General features: G+C 36.8%; 1 protein-coding gene across 6 annotated transcripts in view; it reads left to right on the top strand.

Annotated features, from left to right (window-relative positions):
* Positions 1–789: 789 nt before the first annotated feature.
* The window catches only part of kcnh1a (potassium voltage-gated channel, subfamily H (eag-related), member 1a), a 51,669-nt gene continuing 39,624 nt past the window's right edge, over positions 790–12,834 (top strand). For 3 of the 6 annotated variants that reach the window (XM_044214570.1, XM_044214572.1, XM_044214569.1), the window contains exons 1-3: positions 790–2,007; positions 6,636–6,662; positions 8,867–8,990. In XM_044214570.1, the coding sequence (XP_044070505.1) occupies positions 1,935–2,007; positions 6,636–6,662; positions 8,867–8,990 (224 nt within the window). In that variant the 5' untranslated portion in view covers positions 790–1,934. Of the gene's footprint in view, positions 2,008–6,203; positions 6,242–6,635; positions 6,663–8,866; positions 8,991–12,834 lie in introns of those variants that run through there. The other 3 variants (XM_044214574.1, XM_044214573.1, XM_044214575.1) reach the window with 2 other exon arrangements.

The raw sequence follows: 12,834 nt of genomic DNA, 5'->3' as shown, positions 1-12,834 counted from the left end.
TTATATGTGCTTACAACTACATTATAGTGTGAACCAATGTGTGCACTACTACTAAGTGGACAAACAACAGCATGGCTCAGCTATTTGTAACTATAAAACAGCGATATTCAGTGCTTCTCTGCAGTCCCTGTTGGTTTCCATAGTAGCCATCCTGTCTGATTTACACCTGCGACAACAGGTGAACCCAATGAACAAACAGATGATAAAAACCAGTAGTCCTCTCAGATAAACCCCAGGTGTGAGAAACCTTTCATACTGACCTTTGTGCTGTCTATTTAATTTTTATGGAAATGTTGCCACCAGAAGCATCATTTTAGGACTGCCTTAGTGTGGGCGCTGCAGGGTCCAAAATAATTGAACAGGATTAATGAGCTGGTGGGGAAAATGCTGTCTCTGAAAGGGCCAATTCTACTGCAGGAGTCAAAGGGGAAAAAATCCACATGTCTCAGTATTGCTGCTCCTTTGGGACACCCATTTCAAGAACCTGACTAAGCAATTAATCCATGAAAAACTGACTAACCAGAATCCTCCTGGGTCAACTGCAGGAAGCTTCCCTGTTTTTCTCAGTTTGGTTAAACACTCCAAACTGAAATTAGCTGTTTAACACAGTTCACTGTTTTAATCTGCTAAATATTACCTATTGCCTGAATTTGTAGATATTACAGTGTGTGTATGTATGTATGTGTATATATATATATATATATATATATATATATATATATATATATATATATATATATATATATATTTGAATTGCGTCAGGTCAATAAATAACAGAACAACTAACACAAATAAAGGAGATTATCTTGTTGACAAGTAGAATAATAAAATAATTTGCAGCAAAAGACAGTCATAAACCATCTTTACCTTTCTCTCCTGCATTCAAGATCTTACGGAAAAATACAGAAACATTATCAGCAAAATGTATTTGAAGTATCAAAAGTAAAAGTACTTGTTCTGCAGAAAAATGGCCCTTGAATGATATGTCACTATATGTGATATTAGATTTTTATTACTAATGCAACAATGTGTAAGCAGCATTTTACTATTGTAGCTGGTCGAGGTATTGTTCCCAACTTAGGGGTCGGGCCCCACGTTAGGGTCATGAGATAAATCTGAGGGGTTGTGAGATAATTAATGGGGTGAGAAAGAAGAAAAACAAAGTTCTACCACACATTTATATTGTTTTTTATTTTGGACTACTTTCTAATCCTGGACAATTTGGCAATTTTGTTATTTAAACGAGGTTCATGAAATCTCTCTTTAGTGAAACTTCTAATAACTCACAGACATCTGAAACGTGAGAGGGGCCACAAGCCAAAAAGGTTTAACAATGCATTTTTAAAGGCTTATCATATGTGTTATTATGTAAAATCTTAATAAATCTAGTAACTATATCTGTAAAATAAATGTAGTAAAAAAAAAAAAAGTAGCTTATGTTCCCCTCTGGATTGTAGTGGAGAAGTAGGGCCTATAAAGTAGCAGAAAATGAAATTACTCAAGTAAAGTACCTCAAAATGTTACTTCAGTGTAGTGCTTGAGTAAATGTCCTCATAGTTCCACCACTGGAGTTTGTGCACATTGTTTTGTCCAGCAGATGGAGCTCCAGGTCCTGTTAGTGATGCATGTGGAGGAGCAGAGCCGCGGCCCCTCCCGCGCGCTGCGCCCATGCGTTGTTTTCGTCTCTTGGATGATGAGGCGCGTGTCTCACAAGAGGCGCCAGCGCACCGCACCGGGCTGAGGAGGTAGCTAATGAGCAGACCAGACAAACAGCCCCTCTCTAAAGAAATCCACGCAGCCTCTCAGAGCCGGAGAGACCATGAAGGCAAGCGGCAGATTGAGGAGTAAACGACAATTTCCCTCGGGATAAATAAAGTTCTATCTCATCTTGTCTCATAAAGATTCACCTGCAGACGACTGAGTGAAGAAGCAGGATGGCGGGGGGTCGGAGGGGACTTGTGGCCCCTCAGAATACTTTTTTGGAGAATATTGTCAGACGGTCGAACGGTAAGGATGCGGGTTAATATGGTGCATTGAACTGAAATATTTAAACATTCAAACTAAATCGAGCCTGTCTTTGAAACCAGGCACATGAATTGTCCGAGAGCCTGTCTAATCAAGCCAATCAACTAACTGACTAAAAATGAAGGATGCTAATTAGTGATTAAACCTTCATTCATGTGCGTTGAAAAGTTTTGGTTTCAAAATTTCACGATTCATGTAAATCCCATTAATTCAATTAGATTATTAATTTTCCGAATGACTTGAATGTTCCCAATTGGGAGTCCCTGCAGGAGTGTGTGGAGAGCGAAAAAGGCAGCATGTTAAATTTACGACTGATTACACAAGGCCACTGGAAGTCTTAATTTAATTGAAAAATGATATGGACCAGAAGTGTCGTGTCTGGATAGGCTACTTGGGATTTCTACTTTCTTCTTTATGCGAATGCAAGTCAAGTGTAAATATTCCAGCAAATCACTAAAAACATGTCAAAGTGCAGAATTGTGTCAGATCAGTATGATCTCCGGTGTGAAAACGATACCCCTTTAAGCTACAGATTGGTTTGAAATTAAACTAATAAGCTTTTGTTGCTAATGTCTTATAGCCTTTAAATATTAACCAATAGAGTCTGAATAAGTGTTGATTAGGAGGTCGTATTTGTTTAACCAAACCTCAAGCTGTGCCTAATTAAGACTACTGCATATAGGCATATACGTTTCTTTCTTTTTTTTTTTTTTTTTTTTGCATCTTTAATATTATGGATAATAGCGCCACTGAAACAACATAAGCCCTAAACGACTTTGCACCATCTCATGATTTCCAGCCTGGACATTATAGCACAGGCATTACCAATGAAATCACCATCAACCAGTAGACAGGATTTAGATTTATTGTGGTTAAATTGATTAAAATGGTTGAATAATTTAAACTGTCCTGGCTTTCATCTAAGCTTGTTTAAAAAAAGTTAGAAAACTCTGAGCACACATACCAGACCTATCGGTTTAAACCAGTATTCAAAACATATTCAGTATAACAGTATCACAACAAATATCACGTTTCCTTTGTGTTAATTTGTCAACAAAAGAAAAAGTATATAACTTGTTCTGTTACTGAGACAAATGGGATTCATTTTTGGCCAATTAGTGTACAGTAGGCTGTCCAGATGTGATGACAATTAACCACATTTGAAAGCTGAAACTTACCAAACTCTTTTGGAATCAGTAATTCTTTGGCCTTTCGGGATTATTAGATCCAATAGGAAGTGACAGGACAGACTGGAGAGTTATGACACTGGACAACTAGCTGTGAAACAGAACCAGCAGCTTTGTGTGTGTGTGTTTGTTTGTCACGAGCCACACTTGGGGACAATATTGGATACACACCAACTAATTAGCTTTATCTTTAATGACTTATTTTTTAAATGGGGTTTGGTTAAAGTTAGGTTTGGGGGGGTTTTTCTGAATCATTTATAGTTAGTGCCCCCAGAAGTATGCCAAACCACCATGTGTGTCTTTGTATGCACTCCTTTGGCCTCACTGTCAGTCTGCCCCTGTTGCACATAAAATGTGTTATGACAGAAGGGAACAACTTGTTCAGAAAGGGTGAATGTATCTCTCAAGACCGAGACTTTGTTTAGAAGAACAGTGTGAGAATCTGGATCCCTAAGGTGTATAATATATTTAAATCCACCCTTTAAAAACAAAAGCACATGCACACGTTTTCCTCATGACCTTGGGCGGTCCATGGATTAGCGAGCAGTAAATCTCTCGCAAGCTAGAAACAAAAGAGCCAAGGCTATAATCTGCAGGATGCCACTGAAAAACAGTGGAGAGACACAGTGGTGGGTGGGCGTTCACAAACAATGAGATATAACTTTCAATCATTCATTGTTAAATAACCAACCCTGCGATACATTTTGATGACAATGTTCCAGATCAGAGTGTTAACTTTTTTTGTCTCTATTGTAGATTTTCATGTCCAGTAGTTCACCACGTAAATTTAAGTCAAAATATCAAGAATAACATACAGAAGTCTGTTTTTACATGCAGAGTTTTTCTCAGCAGACATTTTCACTTGTCATAGCAGGAAATGCACAGGTGCAACTAATAACATTAATGATGGCTCTGTTCCATTTGAGTGTCAGTAAAAAATGCCAGTAAGCAAACATGGACAATACCAAGGACCTGGAACTAGACCACTAACATGAAATGTAGCCAATGTGCGAAATAAGGGGGTCTTAATTGACACCTAGGACCCCCTGAAATCCTCAAAATCAAAAATTAAGCTAGTTAGATCCTATGTAGCTATACTGTAAAGTTTGTTTGCATGTATGCTGAAACGTTGATAGGTGAGGAGCAGCAAAGAAAATATAAACAGCTAAGGCACAGTGAAGCAACTTCTAGCATGAACAGCATACTGGCGCTGCTGGTTATAGTTGTGCACTATTAGCCTCCACGGTTCTGCTACACTGCTGCATATTTACATAGGCTCATTGAAAGTCTTTAAACCTGCAATAACTGTTTGGGTTTTTTTTGGCCATTTAGAAACAAGTTGTGAACACAACATTGACGTATCTTCACCTTTTAAGTTAATGTAGGGAATTTGTTAGCAAACAGTAGCTTATTTACACATTTAACAGTTATGGAGAAACTTTATCATTCATTTGGAGCTGTGTGTCTCGCCACCTGGTGAATTAAGTCCAATATTCACTCTTTAGCTCTGTTTTTGCTGTTTTGTTTTTGCTTTAACTGCTAAATGATCCTCTGTGTTCACCAGCTAGTCGCTAACTGCGTCTGTCTGCTGTTTTGTGCTGAGGTAGTGTACAGTGGGTTTTTAGAGGTTTTTCACTGAAAACAGCTGCCTGCTGTGGCCGGAAACGATATATGAGAGCGGGGAGAGTGAACCAAAACAGTAAAGTTGCAGGCTGGACAGTTAAACAAGCTCTGTAAAGCCGAGGGGAGCTTTAATGTCCAGTGGACATAAGACAGTCCATATGCAAACTTAAAGTCCTTATTGTAAGGAAAAAATAGAAAGTCCTTAAAAGATGCAGTCCTTATTTCATTAAACCAATTAAAAAACAAATTAATAAAAGACACAAGTGCACGACTACACTCTCACTTTTAGTAGGGAGATAATTCCAGGAAAAGTCCTCCCATTTTGTTGTGATTGTTTTTATAATGTTTTCAGTAACATTTCTTATGTCATTTAGGATGTTAAATTAAGTGAATGATAGGCCTTCTCTATTTTGGAAGTACATAAATCTATAAAGTGTATATATACAGTGAATCTATAAATCAAGGGCATAGGTTTGGTCTCAACATTGGTGGGGACACGACAGCAGCTGTCCATGGTTCTGAAACAACAGCTAAGCAATAATCAGAATCAGAAATACTTTATTGATCCCTGAGGGGAAACTCGTTTGTTACAGCAGCTCACCTTTACGTCAGTGCAATAGTCACATATATCTCGGGCCAGTAATTTGACGTAGCCTCTGGGAGGGCACATTGAAATTATCTAATATGAATTCACTCCAAAGATCATGTGAACGAGTTCGGTCAAATATTAGGGACAATTCTGTCCTTCCAAAATATTAGTAGGGACATGTCCCTACTGTCCATATGCAAACCTATGCCCTTGCTATATATATATTACATACTATATGTATATGTGTGTGTGTATATATGTATATATATATATATATATATATATATATATATATATATATATACATATATATACATACTGTAATGTATAGTATAATTCCCCAAGTATTTTATGTGCATGGCATGGACCCTGATTGTCACACACTTGTGCTAACTGTTCTTGCTATGAATAGTCTGTCATGAAAAAAGGTTTATAGCCAGTAGTTTAAAAAAAAATTATCTGGTCCTTTAAAGCTGCATTAATCAGTGTTTTACATTTACATCACATTCAATGTATGGTTCAATCTCACTGTTCTCATCAACCCAATTTCCAGCAGCAGTAGGCAGATGTTTTCAGCAGACAAACTGATAAACCTACACTACACTGTCTGCCTGCTTTCCAACACCAAACAGCAGACAGACAAAGTTAGCGACTAATGTTAGCTGCAGAAAGCTGGATATATTAGAAGAGCCATTGGCTGAAGAGCCAAATATTTCTCTCAGAAGTTGGTAGAGACTAAAACAAAGCTAAAAGTAGAGTGAATATTGGACTTCAATTCATCTGATAAATGCTAAGTTGCTCCAAGTCAGCTGGATGTGTAAGTAAGCAACTGTATGCTAACGTGTTAGCTGCAACAAATAAGGCAACGTCTACTGTAGCTGTGTGTCTGTCAGCTTGTTTCTGAGTTTATCTGCCCCTTAGTGGTGAAAAATTGATGAATGCAGCTTTAATTAGCATAAGTCACCTATTTCTGTAATACTTGGCATATGTTTCTTTACAAATTAGCTGCCATACAGATTCCTGTAATCAAACTGTCATGTTTTTAGCCTGTAGCATCCATTCTGGTTAGAGCAACACAGTGAGGCTTGCCAAGCAGTGTTGTAACCACCTTTGTCTCTTTTGCTTGACACGTCCCATCTTTTTTTGTCTGACATTCAACAGATGTTTCTCACTGTAATCTGTTAACCTTCTTTCCTTTTCAAAAATTTCAGTTTGGACACTGTCACATAGACAGACAGGTACTATAAAGTTTAGTTTGGTGTGCTGCTTATGTTTTCCTTACAGTATCTATCTCTTTGTAATGTACCACTAAATGTTCTATACCAATTGCTGTTAATTTACAAAGCACTTAACTAATTAGACATGTTGAGATTTTTTAAATGTTTGTGAGAATATTTCTGCGACACAGCAGTAAATTAATGATCCAGGGCTAATAACAATCTTTGGATTTTATGCTTCTTTACTCACAAGATAAACGTTCGTCTGATCATTGTAAAATAACACGTTGGCATGGAATGTTTCGTGCATGCTTTTAGTTGTCATTTCAATGTGTTTTATTTTGATGTGATCTAAGTGTTTTTGTGTGTGTGTGTTTATATGTGGTATAAAATAGCATTTCTCTATGGTGTTTTGAATTCCCTCTCCTGCTCTTTCACCCCTGTGTCGTCACATTGTTGTAGTCTGTGTGCATAGCAGGGTGGTTTGCATGTTTGCCATACTGATTTTTATTTTTTGAGGTTTTAATCCCAATTATCATCACTTCTCCCGTCCCATTTAAAACCATTACATCTGCGCGTTTTTGCCTTTTGCCAAAATTATGTGGATTTGAGATTGTTTTACTTTTAAGTATTTTTAATATTATGTAAAGAAGAATCTGGAAAACAACTATCCATAGTTTGTAATATGTTGACCCCAGCTATGGAACAAAACCTTGCTTTTGCTTGCTGAACACATTTTATGCACATTGTTTTGCACAGTGATTTTTATTTGATATAAAATGTCAACATGCAGATGCACAAATGAGTAATTGTCTAATTTGTCAAACTCTTGCATAATTGTACAATAAAAGTACAATTATGGTATTTTTAAATATGACACTTATTTTATTTCTTACAAATCAAAGGCAAAAATTGATGGCCTGTTTTCATGTTCAAATCATATTCATAATTGTCTCAATAATTGTAATGTATGTTCTTGCCTTTAAAATGACCTGGTCATTTTAAAACAAATGGCTACATACAGAACATATGCGCCATATGTTTTAAGTTCATGCAAAATTTTACATATTTTTCCATAGCAAATACTACACAGTGCAATCATTTGCATGTTTTATCAATCATTCTTAGTTTAAAAAGCTAGCTGTTAAAACGAAAAACACCAGCGTTTTCTTTTAATTTCATGTATTATGACATGAGGACCATTTCAAGTTTAAGTAATTACACTGAGTAACAGTCTGTGAATGTTGATTATAAAATCGCTGAGGTTTAAAAATAGGATGGAAGCAAAATAGGCCATTAAAAATGTACATGCAACTCAATGATTATTTGGGTTTATTAACATTTTGACCATGAATAAGTTAGGCTTGGAGGCATTTAAATATGCAAAATATGCCATAAGAGAATTAATGCACTCCTGTTTTCCATGACACTTAAAAATTGATGACAGTAGATATTAATATTTATAGACTGTACTTGCCAATAAGGAGTACTTTTTTCATAATAATCACTATATACACAAAGTACTGATAACTAAGCAACTACTAATAAAAAGTGAAGGGTGCAGATATTTGGATGTTTTCTACATAAGTAAAGAACTTGTGTTGGGCTTACATTTGTGTATACTGTATGCACGCCCTGTGTGGAGTGTGTAATAGGCCGTAAAGTATTGTGGACACTAATGAAAATCTTTAAGTGTCTTAGGTCTTAAAAGCAGGGTTACTCAATCTTTTTAATGATAGGGGAAACATTACGAAACAAACACATTTTTAAACAAGACAAAAAGCATTTTTTTAACATATAGGCTACAGCATGAAGGGACGTAAAATCAAATTTCAGGTTTTGTGGCCATGGTGAGGGGAAAACCTCCATCATATCGTCACTCAATAAGTCACTGATTGCTACCTGATATTTAAAATGACCTACCCAATACTGGCCCAGTGTAACTGCTGAAGCACTCTAATCCTAAATATTTGCTTCTCTCAATTTGTGTTGAGAATCTACAAAGTATTAGTTGCGTCCTGTAATTATTTTAATGTAACTTCTTTGCTATTTTTTTCAGTTGCAGTTCCACCAAATCTTTGACTTTGATTTAGAGCAAATGTAATAGGCCTCAACCTTTTCCAAACCCAAACTATAGCTTAAGTATTTGTATATTGTTCTTTTTAGCAAATACTGTAACCCCTCAAGTTATTTGCCCCTTTTCTTTCCCGTTTACTTTCAAACAGATACCAATTTCGTCCTGGGAAACGCTCAGATAGTGGACTGGCCCATCGTCTACAGCAATGATGGGTTCTGCAAGTTGTCAGGGTACCACAGAGCAGAGGTGATGCAGAAAAGCAGCACCTGCAGGTAGGCAAGAGGATCTGTGTGTCTTAGTATACATGTGTTAAGATTACAGTCTTCAAATGCTAAAGAGGTAAGATGTTTGTTTTATAAATATATTCTCATATTTGTTTATAGATTACAGGATCTCCATAAGGCGAGATCACATCAAACATAGCTTTTTTTGTTTACTTCCAAACTAGTTTTGAAGATATCGCAATATATAATTATTATTTTGGCATTGGCATATTTTAAATTCATTTGACTGATATTTTGCTGTATTAGATAAACAAGATTAGCCAGTGACATTGCAAGAACTTGTTACGGCTACAGCTATTTTGTTAATCTGGATGAGCTTCATGTTGCCTGCAAAGCTAAAATAATCATGCTGTTGCTGCAGTTATACTACAGTCAGAGACAGGATGGCTTGCTTTACAAGGCTTGTTTCAATGTCTCACTTAGACCATTGTGTCATATTGTTGCATTGCTTATTAGTAGAAGGTTTGTAGTGGTTTGACATTGTTTTATCTGAAAATACCACTTTTATTTCATAATTGTTTTCAATTTTCAATTCTATGTATCTATTTGTGTTTATTTGTATATACACCTTGAACCACAAGGCAGAGCATCCTTATTTTGACGTAAGTGGTAGAGAAACTTGTTTGAGGAGGATAATGTAATCGGCTGCAGGTGTATACAGTTTTTGATCATGCATCGTGTCGTTCCCCGTGCTGGCGTTTGTGCTCATGTTTGTGGTTTCAGACTTTCTTTGGAACATTTTGGCTTGTTTTAAGTGAAAAGGAAACAACTGACTATACTGCAAGTAGTCACTACATGCCACCATTGCCCATGTGCAGTGTTTTCAAATTTGATTCTTTTGCATAAATCCTTATTAATTGGAAGGTTGAGCGGAGGGGTTAATGGATTAGCAGTACAGCAAAAGCATTAACTATTATTTTTAAATAATCAAATAGTGAGATTTGCTTCTGGTTAGTGGCAACAGCTGCAGACAGTAATGTGGTCATTGAATCAGTCTGTTAAGAAAGGTCTACTGCCATGCTAGCAGCTCTTTGAGGCTGTACTTAGGCACAGCTGTGCTTTGAGCTAAATGCTAACGTCAGCTCACAATGTTACTGCTAACATGCTGATGTTTAGAAGGTATTATGTTAACCACATTCATCATCTTAGTTTAGTGTGTTAGTTTGCTAAAGTTTGTAATTAGCACTAAACAAAAACTACAGCTGAGGCCGATGGGAATGTCAATAGTTTTTGTATTTAGTATGTATTGTTTTTGTATTTAGTCATAAACCAAAGTATTGGACAAACTGACATTTGATGACGCCGCTAGATTCATCCTGAGGGGACATGAATGCGTGTATCAAATTTCATAACAATCCATCCGATAGTCGTCGAGACATTTCACTCAAAAACACAAATGCCAACCTCATTGTGACACTAGAGGAAAAGTCAGGGGATCGCCAAAGTCATCAGGATTCATCCTTTGGGAACCATGAATATCTGAACCAAAGTTATTGGCAATTATTAGTGCTGGGTAGTGACCTTAATGATGAAGGTGAGCTTCCTCCACAGGGTTGCTGGGCTCATGTTCAATAGTGACAGTATGAGGAGCTCAGTTTTGTAGTACTCAAGGGCCTTTCTTTATACTAGACCTGTGAGGAGACCCTGAATCGACTACATCTCCCAATTCCCTTCAGCAGAGCATCTCAGCAGAGTAAGGTAAAATCACAACATATTCTGTTATGTTGAAGCGAATGAGAATGCCACTCACAATTAGAATTAATATGATATACCCATAATTCAACAGTTCAGCAGATTTTATTTTCTCTAAATTTAGAAACCAGATAACTAAGACACAAATCTGTGATGTAATCAGGTTGTAACAACAGAAACTGCTTCCACATCACCGTGCAACAGTGAAACGGTGGACAGTATCCCCGGGGTGCTCTCTCCAAAACTGTTCACAAAAGGAATAAAAGGAACTCTTAAAATGAGTAGTATTCCTATTCGAGCTATTCGAACAATTTCTGGACTTGTGTTTATTGTGCCTGTAATAAGCATGTCAGTAACCACGATATTAATAGGATCACATGGAAACAGTTGGTGCTGCCAGATTTGACAACCGTGGGAGATTTCGTCTGTTGTGGGAGATGGTGTTTGTCACAGCCAGCACTGCAGCTATTACTGATTTAGACCCTTGGGTCCCTAAGCATAAGCTTCAGAACACTTGCCAATACAAATATTGAACAGAGTGTGTGACGATTTGTGTTAGGTTTATTTTTAAGTTGCTAGATGGAGTGGAGGCTTGTGTTTGTAAGGGGAAGGAAAACACACCTAAAATCTTCTGACTGTATTCGAGATCTGGATTTACTGGTTTTGTATAAATACTACTATAAATTCAAGTAAATGACTGAATTGTGGTTGTAGTTTTTACTGGGAGCAATTGGGAAACTGAAAACGGTATTGGACATCAAATTCAAGGACAGTGATTAAAAATCAGAAAACAATATTCCATAAATAAGAGCTAGACCAAAGGTATAGTGAAAATAGTAGAGTATTACCAGTGAAATGGTCAACATAATGTTTTCATATGAACATACACATAAGAGTCCAAAAGAGTAAAACAGATAGGCCTAGCAGTTAGACCGACAGAAAATTAAGATTTCGATAGAATGTTGTATGACACATTAGCCTCATACAGCTACTAAGCTACTGCTAGCTTGGTTAGCAGTAAACGAAATTAACAAATCATAAATAAAAACAATCACAAAACAGCTATAACAAATAGAGTGCCTACAGGTAATGCTCTAACAAGAGCATTTGGGGCACAGATAAGAGATTGTTTGTCAACATTTGCTTGGTAACAGACTTGACAAACTGGTGGATGTAGCAATTTCAGTTAAACTGCTATGGAACTTGGCCAGTAGGGTTGCCATAGTTAATAAATATCTCAACAACTATTGGATGGAACTAATGGTGTCACCCTCGGCTGTAGATACTGACGTTAGCATTTAGCTCAAAGCCTAAGTACAGCCCCACAGAGCCGCTAGCATGGCTGTAGACTCTTTGTCGTGTTTAAACTTACACAGTGCACCAAACTGTCAGTTCCTCCCTACAACTGTTCTGTATCCTTTAAATACAGAATTTCTTTCATATGAGTCTTTGCTTTTCAATCATGCACATTCCTCTCACATCAAATTCTCCTTCTCTGTTTTAAAATAACTTTTGGTTACTTTCAGATAAAGGTAGATTTTAAAACAGTAAAAATCATGTATGTCAAAAATAAACCAAGTCTCTAGTTCTTCAATCCTATAATTTGAACAGTGGGTTAGATGATAAATAGTTTTAATTACTACCACCTTCCATTATTCTTCAAATATTCCTGTATACCTTTGGTATACCTTTCATTTGGTCTTTCACCTTGTTTTATTTTCTGTCAAAAACATCTTCATGAGCCTGGTTATGAGGCCATTAAACCATTCACAGAGTGTGCATGTCTGATGGTTTTGAGGATGGCTCCAACATAAAATGTTTCCCAGAGTGTTGAAGTCTAATATCTGAGCCTCTTTAGCTGAAGATGTGTGTGAATCAAATTTCCATCTCAACTGCTGTGAACTGTGTTCCTTGTCTTTTCAATTATGTATGTGTTTTTTGTTATACTGGATCCTGTAAACATACAGTGACATGGCAAACCTGTGGGAATTTTTCACTCATGACGTGAAAGTCATTTGAGGAATCGTTTTCAATCTTTTTCTTTTGAAGAAAGTCACATTCCTCCCGGCTCCGAAAGAGAGAAGAGAGAGAGAGGACAGTCATCAGTGATATTACATCAAGCACTGGTCTGAAAAGTCTC

The sequence above is a fragment of the Siniperca chuatsi genome, linkage group LG11, assembly GCF_020085105.1.
Source record: "Siniperca chuatsi isolate FFG_IHB_CAS linkage group LG11, ASM2008510v1, whole genome shotgun sequence".
Lineage (NCBI taxonomy): Eukaryota > Metazoa > Chordata > Actinopteri > Centrarchiformes > Sinipercidae > Siniperca > Siniperca chuatsi.
The sequence above is the reverse complement of the archived record's forward strand: the minus strand, read 5'-3'. Positions and strand labels throughout refer to the sequence as shown.